Source organism: Oryctolagus cuniculus, chromosome 9 (genome assembly GCF_051225735.1).
Source record: "Oryctolagus cuniculus isolate XC-2025 breed Fujian yellow rabbit chromosome 9, ASM5122573v1, whole genome shotgun sequence".
In the NCBI taxonomy this organism is placed as follows: Eukaryota; Metazoa; Chordata; class Mammalia; order Lagomorpha; family Leporidae; genus Oryctolagus; species Oryctolagus cuniculus.
The window spans coordinates 111,765,744-111,789,325 of NC_142875.1; the positions used below are offsets into that span (position 1 = coordinate 111,765,744).

The 23,582-nt window shown below is 42.4% G+C and overlaps 1 protein-coding gene across 12 annotated transcripts in view; it reads right to left on the reverse strand.

Moving 5' to 3' along the window:
- The window catches only part of GRIN2B (glutamate ionotropic receptor NMDA type subunit 2B), a 755,912-nt gene that overhangs the window by 220,418 nt on the left and 511,912 nt on the right, over window positions 1-23,582 (reverse strand). For 11 of the 12 annotated variants that reach the window (XM_089303866.1, XM_089303864.1, XM_008259603.5 and 8 more), the window contains one exon: window positions 959-1,557. In XM_089303866.1, coding sequence (XP_089159992.1) covers window positions 959-1,557 — 599 coding nt within the window. Of the gene's footprint in view, window positions 1-954; window positions 1,558-23,582 lie in introns of those variants that run through there. The other variant, XM_089303875.1, reaches the window with a different exon arrangement.

Sequence of the window (23,582 nt, forward strand, 5' to 3'; positions counted from 1 at the left end):
TATGCATGAGGAGGTATATAGAAGGATATTCACTAATTATTTCAACAATGATTATCTATGGTTAATTGGGTTTAAGGCCATTTTTATTTTCTTCTTGGTGTTCCTCTATTTTGATCAAATTATTACAAGGTACACCTATTGGAGTTTTTTTTATCAATACAAATCACAAACACATGGCACAGAATATCCTACCCTACACAGTCATTTATTACCCTTAGGAGTAGGCACTACAGTCATGGCTGGGTTACTACAGCTGAGGGGCAGAGAACAAACTTCTGCCCATACTTTGGTCTTGCTAGAAAAACCAGACTAAGAACAATCAAAAAAGCTGCTGCTACAGCAGAACTTCCACTCTAAGAGGCAGGGAGCAGAGAAGCTAAGGAGAGAAAACCAAACCTATTCCTTTAAGGGAAGAGCTCTCTTCATGTGCCCACAGATCCATGGATACTACTCTCCATTCCCTCATGGGACAGCAACGTGCCAAAGCTAAGTACACTTGTAACTTCCTTATTTCTAAGTCTACTATTGCATCTTTCCCAGTGGTTCAAGTAATCAGGGATCAGAGAGGATCAACCAGACCAACCCACTCATTGCAGCGTGACTTTGGACAATTTACACCTACAAGCCTTTTCTCTGGTATTGTATCCAAGGACAATTTTTAAAACTTGCCCAATTGTTTGGAGGATTAAATGAGATCAAATATGCAAAACACCTAGGGTAATACCCAGCACACAATAAGCACTTAGTAAGTGGGAGCTGTTTTGTATCACTGAGGATACGGATGCAGTTTAGCAAAGTTTAGATCTGAAACACTCTCATCATCATGATCAACTGCCACCACAGGGGCTAAGCTTCCACCTGCTGCCCTCTTGAACTGTTCTTCCCACAACTTCTGAAATATAGTCTTTGAAGTTCTCCTCCAAACTCTACCATCACCAGGCCCTCGCACCAAACTCACCTGTTTAGCATATTGGACTGGTAGATTCTCTTCTCGTGAGTGTTATAACAACTGCTTTTGGGCTCGGGGATGAAGCTATGTTCAGACAACATGTCAGAAGCAGCAGTGGTGATGATGGCAATCCCATCTCTCACTCTGGCAGGCAGACCATAGTCCCACTCGTCATACGATACAGAAATGAGTCCAGTGGGGAACTCTGAGGGCACGGTATCTGTATCTCCTGCCACCAGACTAGGCACAATCCATGTGTAGCCATAGCCCGTCAGCCCTACTGAGTTCGCCACTTCAAAGATGTAGGTGGCTTCTTCCTTGGTACAATAAAGAAGAATGATGGGACTTTGGAGTTTCTTGAGCTGATTCTGGATCTTAGAATCTCCATCATCCAGGGACATATCCAGTAGGAGGACTTCCTCCAACTCCCAGCCCACGAAGCTGTTCTCGATGGTGCTGCGGATCTTGTTTACAAAGTCCTGGTAGCCAGGGAAATAGGTGGTGACGATAGAAAAGATGTACCAGTCATATTCTTCCATGATGTTGAGCATCACAGAAGCCTGCTGTTCGATGGACGGGCCAAACTGGAAGAACATGGAGGATTCATCCTAGAATAGCAAAAGGCAAAAAAAAAAAAAAAAAGAGAAAAAAAATCAAGTTTAAGATAGCGATAGAGATCTTCCAGCTAATCAAATACAACCATCTGCCACCATTTGATTTTTTTTAATATAATACCTTTAAATTTTTTTCATGAAATGCCTTAATTATTTGAATTGCAATATTTTATAATACTTTTTTTTTGTAAACTATCTCTAGACTTTCAAGGAAATAAACATAGGTCTATACTCTTGTCTGAAATCCTGTGGCCACTGCCAGAGCTCAGGGCAGCTCCCCAAAATCAAGTATGTTAATATTTTTAAAGAAAAACACGTGAAGAATCACATAAAGTGGAATAAAAGACTCTAAGGGGGCTCATGTCAGTTCAGGTCAGGTTTTACTGTCAAATGAGTTATACAAATTCATACACATTCATGCAGACACACACACACATATACACGCACTTTCCATTTTTCAAGGCTTTTGAATATTTTGATTCTGGATGTGTTTCAGCCACAGAATGAATAATCCAAAATGCCAGCAGCCTACACTTAAACCTATCTGTGGAGGTAGCTCATTGGCTCAAAAGGAGGACGATACTCAAACATGGTTCACTGGGAGAAGCATGTATAAGTAGTACAAGTCTTCTATAAGCATATAACTGTTAATTTAACAGCACATTTAGTGTCCTCTCTTAGTTCTGCTCTCATAAGATATGCAAGTTAGAGTAAGGTTCAAACTGCCCATCAAAACTACAAGTTAAAATTACTGGTATCTGCCGGTGCCGCGGCTCAACAGGCTAATCCTCCACCTAGCAGCGCTGGCACACCAGGTTCTAGTCCCAGTTGGGGCGCCGGATTCTGTCCCGGTTGACCCTCTTCCAGGCCAGCTGTCTGCTGTGGCCTGGGAGTGCAGTGGAGGATGGCCCAAGTCCTTGGGCCCTGTACCCGCATGGGAGACCAGGAGAAGCTCCTGGCTCCTGGCTTCAGATCAGCGCGGTGCGCCGGCCGCGGCAGCCAGTGGAGGGTGAACCAACGGCAAAGGAAGACCTTTCTCTCTGTCTCTCTCTCTGTCCACTCTGCCTGTTAAAAAAAAAATTACTGGTATCTAAATTCATAAGTGATTAAACTTTAATTTAGAGCAACATATAGAAGTTTGTTCTTTCCCTTACATTTATAACACCACAGGGTTTGGTATGACCTGAGTGTTTAACACACACCTTTCTGTCAACTCTGAGCATCTTCTGCTCTCTCCTGCCTTTTGAAAGAGAATGCATGTTAAAAACTGTATTTCATGTGCTATCCTGATGCTAAACCCTGCATGCTTCCCTACCTAATGGCTCGAAGAATCTGAAATCACAGGATAGATAGCCTCCTGGCCTTGTCTCTCTCTCAGTTCATTTTCCTAACTTCCACTTGGTATTTCTTTTCTTAGTCCAAGCATCTACCTTCTACCTATAGTTCATCTCCATTTTTTAACAACCCCAGCTCACAAAATTATGTCTGTTGCCAAGGCGCAATTCTTTTGTATTCTCCAACTAGAGCTCCAAAGTACAGTTACAGGAGACCAAGAAACTGAGCCTTTATACAAAATTATATAGGATTGCTTAGTTCGGGAACATATTGTTGTACAATTGAGAAATTGCTGAGTATTTCTTGGGCACCTTCTATTGAAAAAAAAAATACAGGTTGGGAAATATCCAGCTGGTATCCAAAGACCCTGATTCGGCAGTGAGTGCTGCCAACGCCTTGGCTCTCCCAGTGCTCTATTAGCGAATTATGGCTTGAGCTTCTCCATTTTCCACAGGGTGTCGAGAAGGAAGCAGGAAATGCTTGCATGCATGGGGGTGAGTCCTCCAGCTAAGGGCAAAATGGCATTGCTTATCCTGGGTTCCTCCTCTGGAATTAAAGATAGAGTTGCAAAGGGGACTTTTAGGACCCCGGAATTCAGAAAAGCAGGAAAAATTGGACACCAAGAATGGGTATGAAGGGGAAAGGAAATTAATTCAGAATTGAATAATTACAACACCTGTGCTCACTCCATACCCTGGTCAGTTCCTGAGCTTCCCTGCGGAATGAGTACTGCACAGCTGGTCTTGTCCTTGGGTTCTAAGATGCAGTGTGTTAAGATCTGAATGACAGTATCTCCCTGCAAATTCAGATGTTGGAATCCTAACCCTCAGAGGGATGGTTTTGGAAATGGAGCTTTTAGGGAGGTGACTGGGTCACAAGGCAGGGCCATTACAAAAGAGATTCCTGAGAATTTCTCTGCCCCTTCCACCTTGTGAGGACACAGAGATTTCATCTTGGAACTACAGAGTGGGGCTTCACTACACACTGCATCTGCTGGCACTTTGATCTTAGATTTCTAGCATCCAGAACAGAAAAAAAATAAATGTCAGTTGCTGATAAACAATGCTGTTTGTGGTATTTCGTTATAGTAGCCCAAAAGCATTAAGACAAGTGGGAATCCAGGACAATAAAGTTTAGTTATTTCAAGACTGGTCAGGCCTACTGGAAACCATTACAGCAAGGAAGGGAGGCCAGGACAGAGTTCATCTAGAATAGCTGTCACTTTAAAGAAATACCCATTTGTTTTTTCTTGTCAAACCTCTAGCTAAAGGGAGTTTTTGGGATTCTCAGATGAGAGATATGACTATCACACGAATTTCTACCAGCCCACTGGTTTTAGCAAAGTGACAAAAGCTTTCAAATATACCTTAAAATGTACAGGCTTGGGATGAAAGGGATCCCAGTTGCATATGAAGCAAGCCTAGCTGGTCTGTGATAAATGAACAGATCTTATCATAGGAAGTTCTTGAGTACACACACGTGTCATAGACAGGGCATCTCAAATGCATGGCAAGAGACAACCTTGAGAGAAAACTGTGGAAGCTCACAGTGAATGAGCTCACACGAATGAGACTGAATTTAAAAGAAAATCAAGCATGAAATACCAACCTGACCCTCCCCTCAATTAGTTGTCCTCTGATGCTCTTACAAGTATAAATGAGCTTGTAAACACACTATCAGCTGGCGCTGTGGTGCAGCAGGTTAATGCCCTAGCCTGAAGTGCCAGCATCCCAGGTGGGTGCCTATTCGAGTCCAGGCTGCTTCACTTTCAATCCAGCTCTCTGCTATGTCCTGGGAAAGCAGTAGAAGATGGTCCAAGTCCTTGGGCCCCTGCGTCCAAGTGGGAGACCCAGAAGAAGCTCCTGGCTCCTGGCTTCAGATTGGGACAGCTTTGGCCATTGCGACCAACTGGGGAGTGAACCATCAGATGAAAGACCTCCCTCCCTCCTTCCCCTCCCTTCCCTCTCCCCCTCTCTTATCTCTGTGTAACTCTGACTTTCAAATAAATACACACTGCCAACGACCAATGTATGGTGAGAGTAAGAAAAGAAAAACCAACCCAGTGCCATCATTTCCCATCACATCCTGAGCTTATCCTCTTCTTCTATTGTCCTACACAACTTCATCCATTTTAGATTGTTCTGCTCTCATCCTTACTCATCTAAAACATTTTATCTCATCAAGCCTTCATTTAAATCAGGATGCCTTATATGACCATTTTATCTGGCACCAAAGGAAAGTGAACAAAGCCAAACAGAAATCAAGAGACAGACTTATAGCTTGGGCAAATGTTTCCTGGTATAATGAGTAGTCCAGTGTTATTAATTTAGTTGACACATCAATCTGGTGTACAGCAATTGGGAATGGAACAGCTCTTTTTCAACAAAGCTCTGGGCTAACTATAAGTTGCAAACAGTGACAGGCTTTGCAAATTATGGCTATAGCCACAAATCAAAGAGCAATCTTCATGTGTGCATGGAGTGGAAAGGACTGGTGGCCATGCATCCATCTTTGCGGGCATCCAGCATGCACTGTGATCACAAGTGATCTAGGATGAAGGTCGGAGATGTAATTCAGTTTGCAGCTCCCTGTGCTACACCTGCTCATACTTTTATCTCCTAATGTCATTGCAAAATGTTGACATGTATGGATCCTTAGAGCAATCTCCTCCTCCTGTGAAGATTCTCAAATTGGTGGCAGGAATGTCTTCTTCAGCTACGCCATGAGAGCATCTTTAAAGCATTCCTGTATCATAGGCCACCTTCCCAAAGAGATGAGCAATTAGCACAGGGAAGGCAGATTAGACTCCACCAGTCTACAACCTTTCTGTTGGACCTCCATCACTTTAGTGTTGGTGTTGTATTTGCTAAGAAGACAACACAGGGCCAACATTGTGATGTAAAGCCACTGCCTGCAATGCCAGCATCCCATACAGGTACCAGTTCAGCCCCAGCTGTCCCACTTCTGATCTCACTCCCTGCCAATGGCCTGGGAAAAGCAACAGAAGATAGTCCAAGTGTTTAGGCACATGGCACCCATGTGGGAGACCTAAATCAAGCTTCTGGCTTCAGCCTGGCCCAGCACTGGCTGCTGGAGTCATTTGGGAGTGAACCAGGAGATGGAAGACCTCTGTCTCTCCCTCTCTCTGTAGTGCTTTCTAAATAAATAAATAAACTTTTTTAAAAAAGACACATTTAGAAGCATTTTTTCATCCCATAACCTGCCTGAGTAATAATTTCCTAAATAATTAATATTATAACATAATTCTACTTCCATATCATTCACATCTCTTACTAACTCACCTTAGAAAGAGAGGACTAGTTGCTCCATTTGTCAACAGTGCCTCTACCAGTAGGGACTACAGCAGCTAAAGAATGCCACTCGTCCAAGGTCATGTCCCCTTCATGTTTAACATTTACCAACTGATTTTTGTCAAGGAGGTACAATAATTTAATCTTCTTGCCCTAACTATAGGCAACTCCAAAGGGTTGGTCTATCTTCAGAAACCCCCAGAAAACTGGTTGGAGCTTCGATTAAAAGTGCATCCCACTTGGACTTCTCCCTCTGATTGTTCCTCCCCAATGTCCCCTGCCCTTTCACAGTGTTAATCTCCAGGATACTCTCCCTAGAGAATATAATATCTATCTATCTATCTTCAAATTCTGAAATGACTTTGATGGCAGAAAGAAATCTGCCTGACACCTCCAGAGAAGAGCTGGAACCCTTGAGTAGAAACATTAAAAGGCATTGTTTGAGATGCCAATAAAAGAAATACACCTGCAACAATTAGAGAGCCATTTTCTTTTTTTATAAATTGAATGGGCCTCAGAAGGTAGTGAACTCCGTCATTATCATCATTCAAATAGAGCTAGATTATTAGCTGACAAAGGATTTCTTCTCAATAACTCTGGAAAACTTCACGCACACCATTAGGAACTAGTTCAAATGTCGGCTCTTTGCTGTATGACACCTTTTCTCACTTCCCACGGTCAAGCTAATTCTATCTCCCCTGGACTTTTCCTACATTGTGTGCATGCCTCTATCATAATTTTTGTCACATAGTAAAACTTACACGTTTGCCTCTTGCCACTAAAAAATGTGTGTTTCTCAAGAGCAAGAACTATGCTTTATTCATTTCCAAATCCCTAGGGGGCATATGAAAAGTGGTTTTAATGCTTGTTGCATTAATATTACAAAGATGTTTCTTTTATTGGTTGGAAAATTGGCTGAAATGACCTTGATGGTCTCATTCAGTTCTGAATCTCTAGGTTGATGGTGTTTATCCACCTCTCGGAAACAAGGTACGCCTGAGCCATTGCACATAAACTGTACTTTTTTACAATGGGGCTGGGGATGGTGAGGGTACGTTTGATCTAGCAGTTAAGATGCCCTTGAGATAACTGCATCCCATATTGGGCTGCCTGGGTTAATGTGCATCCTGGCAAGCAGCAGAGATAGCTCGAGAACTTGGGTCACTATTGTGGGCATTTATGGAAAGGAACAACAGATGGAGGAGTATTCTCTCTCTCTCTCTCTGCCCCTCAAAATTTTGTTATAGTCAGAAAATCCCTGATACCCTTCTACCAATCAGGGTAGCAGAAAATGCCATTGGCACCTATTTCTTTTGCAACAAACTCCCTAAAAGCATCCCCTATATTCATTTCCTCCAAACCTTCTTCTCCCATTCTCTCTTAAAGCAATTCTAATCAGACCCTGAACCCACCTCTCCATGAAATCTCTCTGGTCAAATCCAGTGGTGACCTTGATACTGCCAATTCCAACATCAAGTTTCAGTCATCCTTACCTGCTAACGGCATTTGACCTCCTTTCCCCAGTCACTACAAAGATCCTCCCAATGGTTTCCCTGCCTCTACTCCAATCCCCTCTCATCTATGCTCAACAAAGTAGTAGGATGCCCTTTTAAAACTTAATGAGTGGGTATCTCACTTCCCATGTTGGATCACTCTCCCCTTTATTTATTCTATCGGTTAGTGTTAGCAGGTACTAGACTTGTTTATGTGCTCCCTTTGACTCTTAGTCCTTTCATTATGATCAATTGTGAACTGAAATTGATCACTTGGAATAGTGAGATGGCATTGGTACATGCCACCTTGATGGGATTGAATTGGAGTCCCCTGGTATGTTTCTAACTCTACCATTTGGGGCAAATCAGCCTGAGCATGTCCCAAATTGTACATCTCTTCCCTCTCTTATTTCCACTCTTATGTTTAACAGGGATCACATTTCAGTTAAATTTCAACACTTAAGAATAACTGTGTATTAATTACAGAATTAAACCAGTCATATTAAGTAGAGCAGACAAAAAAAATTACTAAGAGGGATAATGTATTAAGTTGTTCATTAACAGTCAGGGCTGTGCTGATCAAGTCACTGTTTCTCATAGTGTCAATTTCACAAGAAGGAGGTACCTTTCTCTGAAGGGAGGAGAGAACCTCCACTTTGACTATGACCTTGTCTAAACAAGATAAGAGTCGGAGAACTCAAGGGGCTTCCATAGCCTTGGAAACTCATGACTGGAGCATGGGGAGATTACTGAGGTCATAAACAAGAGTGTCAATTTGTAAAGTCAACAACAGGAGTCACTGTGCACTTACTCCTCATGTAGGATCTCTGTCCTTAGCGTGCTGTACATTGAGACTTAATGCTATAACGAGAACTCAAACAGTATATTTCACTTTGTGTTTCTATGGGGGTGCAAACTGCTGAAAGCTTTACTTAATGTATACTAAACTGATCTTCTGTAAAAAAAAAAAAAAAATTATCAATTCCCAACTTGACTCTCACTGGGATTAAACATGACAATATGTCTGATCTGATTTCATCATCATTTAAAAAAAATCATCTATTATTTTTCACTTTATGTTTCTGTGTGGGAGCAAACTGTTGAAATCTTTACATAATGTATGCTAAACTGATCTTCTGTAGATAAAGAGAATCGAAAATGAATCTTGATGTGAATGGAAGGGGAGAGGGAGTGGGAGAGGGGAGGGTTGCGGGTGGGAGGGACGTTATGGGGGGGAAGTCATTGTAATCCATAAGCTGTACTTTGGAAATTTATATTCATTAAAAAAAAAAAAAGAAAAAAAAAAACTTAATGAGTGGGGCCGGCGCCATGGCTCACTTGGTTAATACTCCGCCTATGGTGCCGGCATCCCATATGGGCACCGGGTTCTAGTCCGAGTTGCTCCTCTTCCAGTCCAGCTCTCTGCTGTGGCCCAGGAGGGCAGTGTAGGATGGCCCAAGTGCTTGGGCCCCTGCACCCGCATGGGAGACCAGGAAGAAGCTCCTGGCTTTGGAATGGCACAGTGCCAGCCGTGGTGGCCATTTGGGGAGTGAACCAATGGAAGGAAGACCTTTCTCTCTGTCTCTCTCACTGTCTATAACTCTACCTGTCAAAAAAAATTATAAAAAAAAAACCAAAAACTTAATGAGTAGGAATTTAGCTTAGCAGTTCAGATGCTTATGTCCCACACCAGAATGCCTGAGTTCAATTCTCAGTTCCAGCTCAGAACTCCGTTTTCCCATCAATGCAGACCCTGGGAGGCAGTGGTGCTGGCTCAAGTAGATGAGTTCCTGATACCCGCATGAGACCTGGATTGAGTTCTCAACTCCTGGCACTGGCCCCAGCCCATCCCCAACTGTTATGGGCATTTTTGGAGTGAACCACGATGCACACACTCTCTCTCTGCCTTTCTCCCCCCACCCAACCTCTTCATCTGTCTCTCTGCCCATTCAACAAATAAATTTCAAAAAATTAAAAACTGGGTAATTGATGCTGCAAACAGATAATTTTCCAAATCTAGCTTATCTCTGTTGGCCATCCAATTGCAATTCTACCTTTCTGGAATCTTCAAGTCTTCCACTGATTCAAATCTTAGCATTTTATAACATCACAGGGATTGTGATCCTGCTAAGACATTGGTGTAATTCCAGATTAAATAAATCTGATCCCACCCTCCCAGTCTCTATCCATTATGTAAATAAAGGAAATCCTCCTTTTGTTTTTCTAAATTCAGTTCCTCAGAAGAATCTGTATCTGATACACGGCTAGAGTCATGAGGCTTTCTCTGAGAATGCTCTCCACAAGCTCCAGATTTGGAAAGCAAGTGTAGAAAAGATGAGAGGCCAGAGTTATTGCAGGTGCCTTTTGCATTCCTTCAGCAGACTATGGAAAACAAAATCTCATTCTTCTCCCAAAATAAAGGGAAATATTTTTCTGTACCCATCCAAGCTCCCAAAGATTACTTTCTCTGATGACCAGAATTCACAACATCATTTTCTCAGGTGACTAAGGTTACAGTTAGCTACTTGGAATGGGTTTGACTAGTGTCACAGCTTTGCATGCAATGCCTTGCAAAACAGGGAAAATTTCTTCAGCCTTGACATTGATCAGAAAAATTATGACTGAAACACACGATGGAAGTGAATTGACAGAGAATCATGATCTTTCCTGTCTATTAAATACCAGACTCATTGTTCTATTTCTTAAGGATTTAGTTATGTATTAGAGAGAGAGAGAGAGAGAGAGAGAGAGATTGATTGATTGATTGATTGATCTTCCATCTTCTGGTTCATTCCCCAGATGGACACATGGCCAGGAGCTTCTTCCGGGTTTCTCACATGGGAAGCAGGGACCCATTTGGACCATCTTTTGCTGCTTTTCCCAGGTCATTAGTAGGGAGCTGGACCAGAAGTGGCACAGCCAAGACACACACTGGTACCTATATGGGACGTCAGCATTGCAGGGAGCAGCTTTACCTGCTACACCATAGCACTGGCCCCTCATTCTTCTCTTTCAACCCTAGCACACAGACTCTGGGTGTTCAGAAACCCATGAAGAGAGATTCAAGCACATGGGGTTCATTGAAGATTTGCTCTGGATCACTATACAACCCCCACAGAAGCCAGGATTCTTTTCCTTATTTGTTCTTTCAGAGGATAATTTTGCTTCCTCCTTGAATTTTGCCCCATTTTCCTCCCTGATTGAGTCTCCCCTTTGAATGTGCTTCAGTCTCCAAATGGAAGTCACAGCTGAGAAACAAACTCAAGGATTCACTTCGAGGATGTCTGCAAGGTTCCTCACAGTCTAGGTCCCAGAGGCACTCCTACAGCCAGAAGAAAGGTTACAAGTATCAAGAATGGCAATAAGAATAAGAGAGGAAGGATTTAAAAAGTGGGGTCCTTCTCCCCAGATACTCGAATGGATCCCAGAATTAAAGTAGAGGGGCAAAGGATCTGGAAAACACTAACATCCCATCTGGAATGTGCTGGTATTTCTCTGTAAAGGCATCAGGGCTGCCAAAAACTTAACAAGGCTATTTCATTTCATTTTAAATTAGGATTCCTCGCTATGGCCTCCTCCATTATGCAAATCAAAACAACTCTCAGATGGATTGACTTGTATTTTTATTAAGAGGTTGTTTTCTATAAAAGTGCAAGCTGACAAGTTCAGCAAAAGTCAAGTCCTATGACTGAATAAATACACTTTTAAGTAAACTCAAGGAGTGAAGGTAAAGGAATAGAAAAAAATAGAAGAAAATGTATTGCATAGAGAAAAAAATAGTAAACTAACTGAATCAATTAGGTAGTAGGATTATCAATATCAGACTAAATTTAGACAAATTTAAAAATCGAGAGTTTTCAGTACCAACATAGATGGGAGCACTGATAGAATAAAAGGAAAGACATTATAACAATGAAATCTAATAACTAAGAAAAAACAGATCACAATTATTAGTTATGAAATACTAAATCCCAAAACACCTATGCCATCAAAATCTTTCCATCCAACTTAAGCCAACAGAGTCGAGTCTATGGAAGAATTGTGAATATCATTAAATAGCAGGATTAAGTACAAACCAATGAAGATACTTGTTATAATAACAGCAGAATTGTTCAGAGTAAAGATGCTGCCATTTGTCTTAAATAAATTCACATTCCCATATCTTCATAGCCATTTAATCAGAATACCATATTCCTATACCAAGGTGAATAGGTGGAAAGATGACCTCAAGAGTCAAAGGGTAGAGCATGCATTGCAGAGGCCTCTACTGTGGCACAGTAGGTAAAGCTGCTGCATGCAGTGCTGGCATCCCAGATGGGTGCTGCCACTCTATTTCCAATCCAGCTCCCTGTATTGCACTTGGGAAAGCAGTGGAGAATGGCCCAAGTACTTGGGTTCCTGGACCCACATGGGATACTCAGATGGCTGCTGTAGCCATTTGGGGAGCAAACTAGCAGATCGAAGATCTGTCTCCACTCCTCCTTCCTCCCTGCCATTCGTAACTCTGTCATTCAAATAGATAAATCTTCAAAACACACACATACACACACACGCACGCACACACACACACATTTTTTATTTGATTATATGCTATGAGTGCTAATCCTCATCGGCTGCTCCAAATGGTTCTAGATTTAGGGTTTTGTTACACAGGTGTCTCTTCAAGGGATCCCTGGAAAACAAAGAGCTCTTTGTCCTTCTGTCCCTGAAAAAAGCTCAGCCTGCCTGAGTTTAGAATCTAGATCAGTCACATGTACTGGGTGCAGATTAACAAGCCATTGTCACCAACAGCGAACTCCAGAGAGAAGTTTTCTGAGAATGTTTTGTTCACCAGATATCCAGTGACAACTTCTCCTAGGTCTCTAGACTGGAAAACTGATTGCTACTTCCTCACATATAGTAACGCAAGGATGTTCACAATCAAACTGGCTTTGAATTTATTCACATCTCCCAAAGCAAACTGGTCATCCATGTAAAAGCAGAAATGTACACTGAAGTGTTCAAGAAAAAGAGAAAATTTCATATAGGCACATTATCATAAATAATCTTCAACAACTTGTCAGCACCTGCCTGTCTCAGCTTCACTCCATTACTAGCACTGCCTTTTAATCATTAAACCAGGACTGGACTGTATGCCATCCTCACCAACACCATCTCTTGAAGCTGACTAGGCTGCTCTTAAGTCCAGTATTTGAAGTATCAGCTGTGAGCCTGGCTGGATACAGACACAGCCACCAGAGGAAGCCTTTTCACCATGTGCCTCTTGGGTGCCCAATCCAAAGGACTAAGCAGCCACCTCATGGGCCCCATTTCTACTCCAGTCTCTATCAGATGAGGAGCCCAGTTATTCTCTACAGGCTCTGACAAAATGCATTGCCTATTGATGCTGAGCCCTTCTCCCTGCCAGCTGAGGTCAAACACCATCTCACCCTTTCCCATCCTGCGCAGCAGAATGGTTACTGCATTACCAGCACCAAGACATGTGTGTGGCCTTGTCCACTATGGTATCAAACACATGCATTAGTATGAACTACAGCAAGAGGGTTATTTGGTCTTAAATAGGATACTCAGAACTTGCTGGCTTCCATTCCAACCCAAAGTCATGGTTAAGTCCAACTTTCCCAGCTTTCTGACCCTCCCTAGATTTATTGTTCAGATGTCAGCCTACCTGTCTTGCCATGGAGTAATAACAAGTGTCCAGTATTTGACTGGCTGCATCTAAGTTTTATATTTTCTTTACCTGCTTTCCACTGAAAACTGCTGCTCTTAACCAGAATTATCTCTTACTTTTACTATGCATCATTTATAACTGCTGGCCATTCATCTTGAAGAGTTCAGAGCTCCTAATTACTCAACTTTCATTTTCTTTCCATCTCTGGTGGGAAAAGGAATATCTTACAATGCCACTGGGAGTACAAAGCAATCTACTAGAATGGTTGCCCAGCTCCTAACCTGATACAGGAAAAAAACCACATTGAAACCATTTTTCTCACCCACGGTTTTGCCCATAGTCCCATGACACCATCTGTCCATTTCCCTGTCCTGTAGGAATAGTTGGCTTAGCAGATGCAGAACACTGCAGGTTTAGCTCTCAACAGTCAACGATCACTCTCTCTGGCCCAGCCTGGCTCCTCTGATCTACTGGTACTGACCCTGTCCAAATCATTGGAATTCATCTTGTCACTGCTGTAACTAGTACTATAGTCCATGCTAAGAATTCATTTGTTCTTGGCCTTCCATTTTCTGCAGTCCTAAGTTCACAGAGTCCTAAACCCTGGGCCTGGTCAGCGTTTCCCCTGTTACAGCTGAGGGCATTGGGTAGCTGAAATGTTGTCAACATCTCAGCTTGACTTCAGGAGATTGGCTGGGCCAAGATAAGCAGCAGAAACCACCCAAGAAAAGAAACTAAAGTCATCAAGGTCTTTTCCAGCGAGAAAAAGTAAAATAATGGCCCATTTACTCACTCTTACTTTGAAACTTGTTTGTTTTTAAAGGACATCCAGTGGTCTCTGACCTTTCCATGGTTGGTAGCATTTCACCCAAATAGTTTCCCTTTGATGGAAGGAAGCAAGCAAGCAGAGAAAGAGATCATCCAAAGGAAATGCCAATTGTCATTTCAAACAAAGAAACTCGGGGCTTCGTCGTTCCCCATCCTCGTCAGACTCTGGAGTGCAGAGGCTTTGTTAGAATCAGACGCCAGCATTTATTAGTTGTTAATCTGGAACCCCCACTGTGGGGCCTCTGCCTATGGATGAATCATCCCAGACAAGTATGAGTCTTACATGCAGGCTCATTATCTTTAGAACTGGCAATAAAGCAACTCACCTGAAGCGCTCAGGCTCACATTAGCTGGTTGTGAATTCTGAACCGTGCTAACAAAACAAAATGGGGCATCCTTGTGGCTCAGCAATGACATTGGGGTGTTAATTCGGTCCTGCCAAAAGGTGCTGAGCATGCCTGAAACACAGCTGAAATTGTTAAATGCCAGCCCAAGACATCAAAGAACAGATGTTAACCAGCACAGCCTGAGAAGACTCAGTCCAGCTCAGAGTAGGACCACAGTTAAACAGTCCAGGACAATGCGCAGTGAAGCAAGATTATTGTCCAAGTCCTTCAGTTACGTAAGCAAGCTGGTGCAGTGACCATGACCTTCAGAGATTCATCTGTGACCACCCCAATTCCCTGCTGTCCTTAGTGAAAGTCACATAAGAAGCCCATAAAAATGTTACCAAACTGATGTCAAGATGATAATGATTTGTCATACTTTGTATGTAAAGATCGCTGTTAAACTCACGCGCAGCCTTTTCTTTCTGGGTCCAAACACCCTTCGTTTCTCATTTCTTAGTGTTTACTTACTAAAATAATATTGAGTTACTCACAGTATGCTTGGTGCTACTTATGTTATGTAAATTAGTCCCCATATCCCTATGCAGTAAGCCCTATTGCTCCCTGTGATTTACCAATAGAAAGATTGAATGTTAATGACTTGCCCAAGGTCATTGTCGAAGAGAGAGGCTGGGTAGATCTGTCTCAGAGCTGCATGCAACCCACCACACATTCTCAAGCTCCCTTCCTTTGTCTCTGTGGCTCCCATCTGAACCACCTGCACACTGTTGTTTAAAGCACAGGATGAGGCCGGCGCCGTGGCTCACTAGGCTAATCCTCCACCTAGCGGCGCCGGCACACCGGTTTCTAGTCCCGGTCGGGGCGCCGGATTCTGTCCCGGTTGCCCCTCTTCCAGGCCAGCTCTCTGCTGTGGCCAGGGAGTGCAGTGGAGGATGGCCCAGGTGCTTGGGCCCTGCACCCCATGGGAGACCAGGATAAGCACCTGGCTCCTGCCATCGGATCAGCGTGGTGCACCGGCTGCGGCGGCCACTGGAGGGTGAACCAACGGCAAGGAAGACCTTTCTCTCTGTCTCTCTCTCTCACTGTCCACTCTGCCTGTCAAAAAATTAAAAAATAAATAAATAAAATAAAATAAAGCACAGGATGCACACAGTTGTCTAGGAAAGGCTTAACCCCTGCCTTAATACAGATTATTTTCAGGAGTTCCTTAAGCTTCCTTCTGATGCCTCCTTCCACTGGCACCACTACCTAGTAATGGCCTTGGAAAAGTTATTACCCTGTGGTACTCTTCTGTTGGACATGCATACAGCTGGTTCTTTATAAAATTATTGTTTGCTCATCAATCACACTCAAAAGTATTTCAAAAAGTTCATAGAAAATGGGATGAAAAGGTAAATTTATTTTGTGGCAAACTAAAGTTGAAATCCATGCATATTCATAGTACAAATTTTCAATGAACTTTTTAAAGATTTCATACACATGGATTTCAAAATTTTGTAGACCAAAATAAACATCTTTTAATTCCATTTTTCCACAAATTTTTGAAGTTCTCTAATATTTATTAAGCGCTTATCGGATACTGTGGGAAGCTGAATTGAAGTATAAGTCACTATCCCACAGCAAGCTACTTGAAGAATCAAAACATACAAAACTGATGACCTTCGTAATTTAAATGATAATGCAAAGTTTAGAATATTACTGTGACAGGAGTGACAGGAAGAGAGAGCAGTATGTAGCTTCTTTGTACTGATCCTTCTTCCTTGCCAGTTCTGCTACCACTTTTGCACACTGAGCAAATTAAACTCTCTGGTGCATTTCAATTCAGATGCCAGACTGAGGCTAAAACATAAGAGACACTGGCCTTGAATTGAGCCTTAGATTTGTCCTCAGGAGGGAAATGAGCATCAGGCAGCAAGGTAGGGGCTGATGGACATACCATGGCGTCTCATATCCAAATCCTATCTACAGTCTAAATGAATTATATATAAATCTTTTTCCTTGATCTACCCAGCCTTTCATTTTCATCTCAGAAGATTAGATTAGTATGACAGGACTTGTCCTTTATGAAGTCAGGCTACCCCGTTAAAAAACCTTCTCTTCAAATGATTGCAAATTGATTTTGTTAAGATTTCTTTTCAGTATTCCTTCAGTAAAGCTAAGGGAATGATAACTCCTAGTATCTTCTTTTTCCTTCAATATATTTGATTTCTTTACACTAGCCTTTTCCCTCTGGCCCTCGAATAGTTTCCAATTATACACACTGGTCAGGAGATCAATCACTAATTTTAGTGCTCTTTGCATAGAAATGATCTATGCCTGTAAATTTAAATCCAGGCAACTTACAAAAGTAGCCTAATGCCAAATTTGCCTTCTCCAGTTCAATTGCTTAATTCCTGCACACCATGCATTTAAAAATATATAAATGACTGCTTAAATGTGATCAGTTCTCAAAATACTTGATGTCTATTAAATAAAGTTTTTTTTCCCTCACTGAAAAATGAAGAATATATTTTCAGAGCAGTTTATATTCTTGACCCCGTGAAATTAAATGAAGCAGTGATAGAATCCCTGTGTATTTTTTTAAAGCAAATCTTTTTTTTTTTATTTGACAGAGTTAGACAGTGAGAGAGAGAGAAAGGTCTTCCTTCCGTTGGTTCACCCCTCAAATGGCCACTACGGCAGGCGCGCTGTGCCGATCCAAAGCCAGGAGCCAGGTGCTTCCTCCTGGTCTCCCAAGTGGTTGCAGGTGCCCAAGCACTTGGGCCATCCTCCACTGCACTCCCGGGCCATAGCAGAGAGCTGGACTAGAAGAGGAGCAGTTGGGATTAGAACCCGGTGCCCATGTGGGATGCCGGCGCCTCAGGTGGATGGTTAGTCAAGTGAGCCACGGTGTCAGCCCCAGAATCCCAGAATCCCTGTGCATTAATAGTTTCACACCTTTTTCCAAAATCAGGACACAATCTGAGCCACTGATGCTTCCAGGTGTTAAGTAGGGCCAGGTAAAATGTAACTGTCTGCATGTGGATGCTTAGGTTGGTTGCACAGGTAAGAATTACCAACAGAGTTAACTGAAACCAGTGCTCACTTTGCAAGTTATGCTGTACCCAACAAGTAAAGATATTGGGGATGATAATGAAAGGTCTCCTTTTATTCGTATTTCCAAGCTCCATATTGGCACAAAGATGATAAAAAAAAATCTAGACAATAATCTCCAAAAGGCCTCCCATGAAGGGATTCCATCAGAACAAGAACTTCATTAAAATAAGTTCTCAACCTTGGAATTGTTGGGGGATGAAAGTAAAGTCCGGCCGGCGCCACGGCTCAATAGGCTAATCCTCTGCCTGTGGCACTGGTACGCCGGGTTCTAGTCCCAGTTGGGGTGCCGGATTCTGTCCCGGTCGCTCCTCTTCCTGTCCAGCACTCTGCTGTGGCCCAGGAGTGCAGTGGAGGATGGCCCAAGTCCTTGGTCCCTGCACCCACATGGGAGACCAGGAGTAGCACCTGGCTCCTGGCTTTGGATCAGTGTGGTGCACTGGCTGCAGCAGCCACTGGGGGGTGAACCAACGGAAAAAAGGAAGACCTTTCCCTCTGTCTCTCTCTCTCACTGCCCACTCTGCCTGTCAGAAAAAAAAAAAAAAAGTAAAGTCCATCACTGCTCAATTCTCTCTACTTCTCCATTCTAAAGTAGGACAACTCACAAGTCCCCCTCTCCATTCCTTCACATCAAGGCAAAAATTCTCAGCTTGTTCACTGTAAAACTCTTCATCTGAAGACTTAAATGGTTTAATTTATTAAATATGCACTGGAAGAGGATTTCCATTTTGCTCAGTGAATGACTTCCAGAGCCAGAACCAGTCAAGACTCTTCCTTCAATATTTCAAGCAAATTGCATCTATGATACCCAAGATTCCTTTTGGATTAACTTCCTGTTTTCCCAACCTCAGCTATTCTTTGTTCAGCCCAGAAACTGTTAGAGTGAGTGCCTGGCTGAAACAGCCTTTGTTCAAAGTACCCCATGCCTACAGGATAGACCCAGCTGGACAAAAAGCCAAGGACATCAGGCTCTGTGTGTGTTTTGGGAATCTGCATCCAAAAACCATGAAAGAATGGTGAGATCTTTCACCTATACATGAAACAGAGAGGGGGTCATGAGAAACCCATGTCATGAGCATTGTGAAACTGCCAGGAAGCAGAAATCCTAGGGTGGCAGAGGAAGCCTGAAATAGGACAGGAAGTGCATCAGACAAATGTGAGAGTCAGAACCTTTAAAAATATAGTCCATGATGTCCTCAAGAGAGATCCAGTAGTTTGTCAGCCCTGGAGTGGCCTCAGTCTTTGCACACTTCTAACCTTCTCTGCATACATCTTCTTAATAAATTGCCTGGTATTTTGCTTCGGTTTTCTTTGTTGTTGTTGTGCAATAACTCAGTTGGTCTTTGCTTTTGCTAATTAAAAAGGTTTAAAACTACAAAGTCTATCACTAGTTACTATTTACTAGCTTTACAGCCTCATTTTCAGAATTTATTTTACAGCTTCCCATTTTCCTGGGGCAAACATCTGCCTAGATGAGTTTAACCTTGCTCCTAATTCAACAGAGCAGTGTTGCTGTCTAAGTCAGGCGTGGCCCCTGTACCTGAGACTGCTGGAGCAGAAAGGCTGGCTGGCTGGAGTCCTCTTGGTAACACAAGGTCACTCACATCAGAACCCTCCCAACTCTGCCCAAGGCCCTTTTCCTACTCCCTATTCTGTTTTCATCCACTGGCTGCTTGCAGTATTCACTCAAGTGTGGCTTTTTGTCACACGGTTCTAAAGATGGATGGCGAGCTGTCTGCATTCTTACTCAGAGCTCTGAGGACATACTCCCGAGCTCCCAGGCACATCCCTGAAGGTGCAAGAGTACACACTGGCTGCATGCCTCCGTCTGTTCTTTTATCTCTTCAGTCACTGGTGTTTATTCACCATATAACTCACACCTAACATAGAACTGGGCACAGCAAGTAGGTACAATTTAGTTGGAGATAATGTCAAATTACATACTTGAAATTTACAGTTTATGTAGAGATAAAGGCTATTTGATCTAGCAAGCTGACAGATACTAACAACACTGCATCCCTTTAACTGGCATTTTAAGAGTTAATCAGAGGGTGCTTTCAAACCAAAAATATAAGCGGATGGTATCAGGCACTTTAAATGGTACCACAACAACGAAATGAGCTGACTCACGTGATACTTCACGAAGAGACAGCTGCTTCCACATCGTCTGAAGCCATTGAGACTCACCCAGTCTCCGTTAGGTATTTGGGAAAGGTGTTCATGCAACCTCAGGCAAATGCTCAACAGTTCAGAAAATGAGTTGCTTGTCTGACCTGCTGTTTTACTTGAATTTCTGCTCATCTGAATATGGTTCCTGGTTTCTAAAATGTTAACGCTATAGGAAATGAAATTTCTCACATGTTGTCCTATTTCTCAAGCACCTTATCAATATGCTCTCAACAGAGCCAAACTCACCCCAGACTCCACCTGTTCCTTGTTGTACATAAAGCTATTCTGTGCACTGCTGCAATCACACCATACCCACATTGTTAATAATTCAGGATGGGAGAACTGGCTCTGACCAAAGTTAGGGTTCTGTTTCTTCTGAATCATCAGGCAATTTACATTGACCTATCTGTCCATGATATCTTCAAAAGAGTAATTTTCATTGATGTTGACCAAATTTGGCTCATTTGGGGAGTATCAGAATATAACAAGATAAAATACTAAGTTTACCCTCTATAAAATGGTAGTTGAGCCGTTGTCAAGAAGACTAGCTTCAGGGTAGTCCTTTAGACTAGAAGTTAAGATGCCCACATTCCACATCAGAGTTCCTGGGTCCCATACCTGTTTTTAGGCTCCTGACTCCAGCTTCCTGCTAATGCAGATGCTAGAAGGTAGTGGTGATGGCTCAAGTAATCAAGTCCCCACCACCCACGTGGAAGGCCTCACTGTATTCCAGCTCCTTGCTTTGGCTTGGGACTAGCCCTGGCCATTGCAGACATTTGGGTTGGAGAATTAATCAGTGATGAAAGTTCATTTGTTTCTCTCTCTCCCCGCTTCTTTCATCTATTCCTGTATTTATCTGCCTCTAAAGTAAATGAATATATATTTTTAAAAGGGAACAAAGACTTGTTTCTGAACTATTTAGTAGATTTTATTCAAGTCTGGCATGTAAGAGGAGGCCACAGAGTTACTTGCTGGCATTGAAATTTAAAAGTCAAACATTAACTGAGCTCTTGGGATTAGCATCTCAATACAAGCAAGCCACAAACTCTTCCCACACAGAGGAAGATATATGCTATCTATTCCTGAGAATAATGGTCTAAAGATATTCTATGACAGACTCAGTCTGACAAGAACAAGGGGCACTTGGCCTCCAGAGATCCCTGAAAACTTTTCCTCCTCATGTCTCATCCCCAGGGGCCTGAACCTTTTTGATTTTGAAGTCTTCTTTGCTGTAGCCACCACTGCATCACTTTCACTCCTAAGTAAAAAATCTACAATTTAGATTTCTCTCTTTATAAACCTGTGTGGTTTTAAAGGAAAGATTTATGAGGAAGCCAGGATAACAAAGCAGCAAATACAAAAAGTGAAGAAGCATATGACTGCTATGAAAAAAAGCAGTAGATTTGGAATCCGAATTAAGGATTCAAATTCACATATTTCTTAGCCATGTGATCTTAGACACGTTATTTAACTTATCCAAGCCTCATCTTCACCTAGAAAATAAAAGTGCTAATTCTTAATTTATAGAGTTGTAAAGAGGATTAAAAGAGACTAAAATGCTTAGTACGTTCCTGGCACACAGTCAGTTCTCTGGTTCAGTAAGCATGAATCTATTGACAACATGCAATTGCCAAGAACATAAGCAAGGAAGCGTTTTACCTCACAAAGGTTTACAGACTGGTTAAGTTGCTAAGTTTGTCATCATTTTTATTGTCCTTGTCATCTAATGATCAGCCATATTTGATCAAACAATCTCTAGGTGTGACTGGATCTTCAATGTAACCCGCAACACATGGGCTCCAAAGTCATCCTCAGAATGACAGAACACTCTACCTTCTCAGATTTGATGTGGGTCCCCTGACTCTTCCCATGACTTTAAGTCATTTAGCCAACTGGATGGCTGCAATGACTTACAGCCCAAGAGTCTCTTCCCTGCTTCTTACTGTCCAAATGTGTGAAGAGGGGCCAATGCACAGCAGACTGATCCACTAACTACAATGCCAGTATCCCACATAGGTACTAGGTCAAGTCCCAGCTGTACCACTGCTGGTCCAGCTCTCTCCTAATACAGCTGGGAAAGCAGCAGAGGATGGTCCAAGTGTGAGATGCGGATGAAAGTCTAGGCTCCTGGCTTCAGCCTGGCCCAGCCATGGCCATCACGGCCATTTGGGGAGTAAACCGGTGGATGGAAGATCAATCTCTGTGTGTGTGTATGTGTGTGTGTGTAAAACTGCATTTCAAATAAATAAATAGATGTTTTTTTAAAAAACTATTCAATACTAGGCTACTATGATTAAAGTCATCATCTTCAGCTTTTGCTCCCAGATTCTATCTCGTCTCAGATGAACTAGCTTCCATTGGGTAGGTAGGTCTGGCAGGTGACATCTGGATACCTCATTACCATCAGCATACTTTATTTTTACCAATCACAATTGCTCTTCACTACCTGAAGGAAAACCATGCTTTTCTTCCAATGTGAAGCTCACAGATTTTCTCTAGGCTTGCCCCAATCTAAGTTTTCCATCCTATCTGAAGAATACCATACACTTTTTGCTCATTCACAGCTGGCTTGCTCTGAGTAGAAAGGATTCAAATGATCCACTTCTAACCCTAATCTATCATCCATTCCCCCAGCACAGGCCTTTAACACCACTCAATTCTGTGATTCTCTCTGATGACTCATTATCCAGAATGCATGTATTGAAGTATCCATCTAATATCAGCTAATGAAAATTTTATGATATAAAATTCTCTAAGTACACATAAAGTGACGCAAAATAATTCCTATTGACAAAGAAGTGGTACTGAAATCATGCCACACAGTGGAAATACCTGAACTAAATGTAAGAAGAGATAAAAAAATTGACATTCTCAACATCTGAATCACTTAAGACACCCTATCACATGCCATGTAGCAACCTTATAAGATTTTTTCTTTTGTAGAGAGACTAATTTCTAAATACTCTTACAGATTTACAGAAAAAAAATCACTTTCCAGTGCTATTCCCCATCATTTAGCTACTCCATGCTCTATCACAAATGTACTCTCATTTAGCAAAGTTTCAACTTCCTTTCTTATCTACACCCTCAATGATGAAATAAGTACTCTAGGGTCCATTCCCTGGGAGGCCCCAGGGATATCACTGTGTATCATGAATAAATTTCATAGTCAAATTCTAGCTTGCTAGGAATTATTGAACAGACCCAGTTCAATGGTGTGATGGGTTGGAAGGGAAAGTTAGAACTGCAGAAGTGACCAGTGTTGGGACCAGCATTGTGGCATAGCAGGTAAAGCTGCCACCTGCAACACCAGCCTCCCATATGGGCTGGAATTCAAGTTCTAGCTGCTCCACTTCCAAACCAGCTCCTTGTTAATGCACCTGGGAAAGCAGAAGATGTCCCAAAGTCCTTTGGTCCCTGCATCCACAGGGGAGACCCAGAAGCAGCTCTGGCTCCTGGTTTTGGCTTGGCCCAACCTGACCATTGTAACCATTTGGGGAGTGAACCAGTGGATGGAAGACTGATCCCCCGCCCAATTCTGCCTTTCAAATAAATCTTTAAAACCCAATAGAAATGAACAGTGTTTCCATGTGTCCACCCAGTGACTCATACATACATACTTGGTAAGTCTTCCCATCCAGTCTCATAGAAACTGTGAGACTCTATTAAAGGAACAAAAGTTTCTCTAATTAGAGGCCTACATTGTCCTTGATTTTTCCTGAACTATATTTTTACACTGCCTGAAATAGCTAGTGTACTCATACACTGTGCA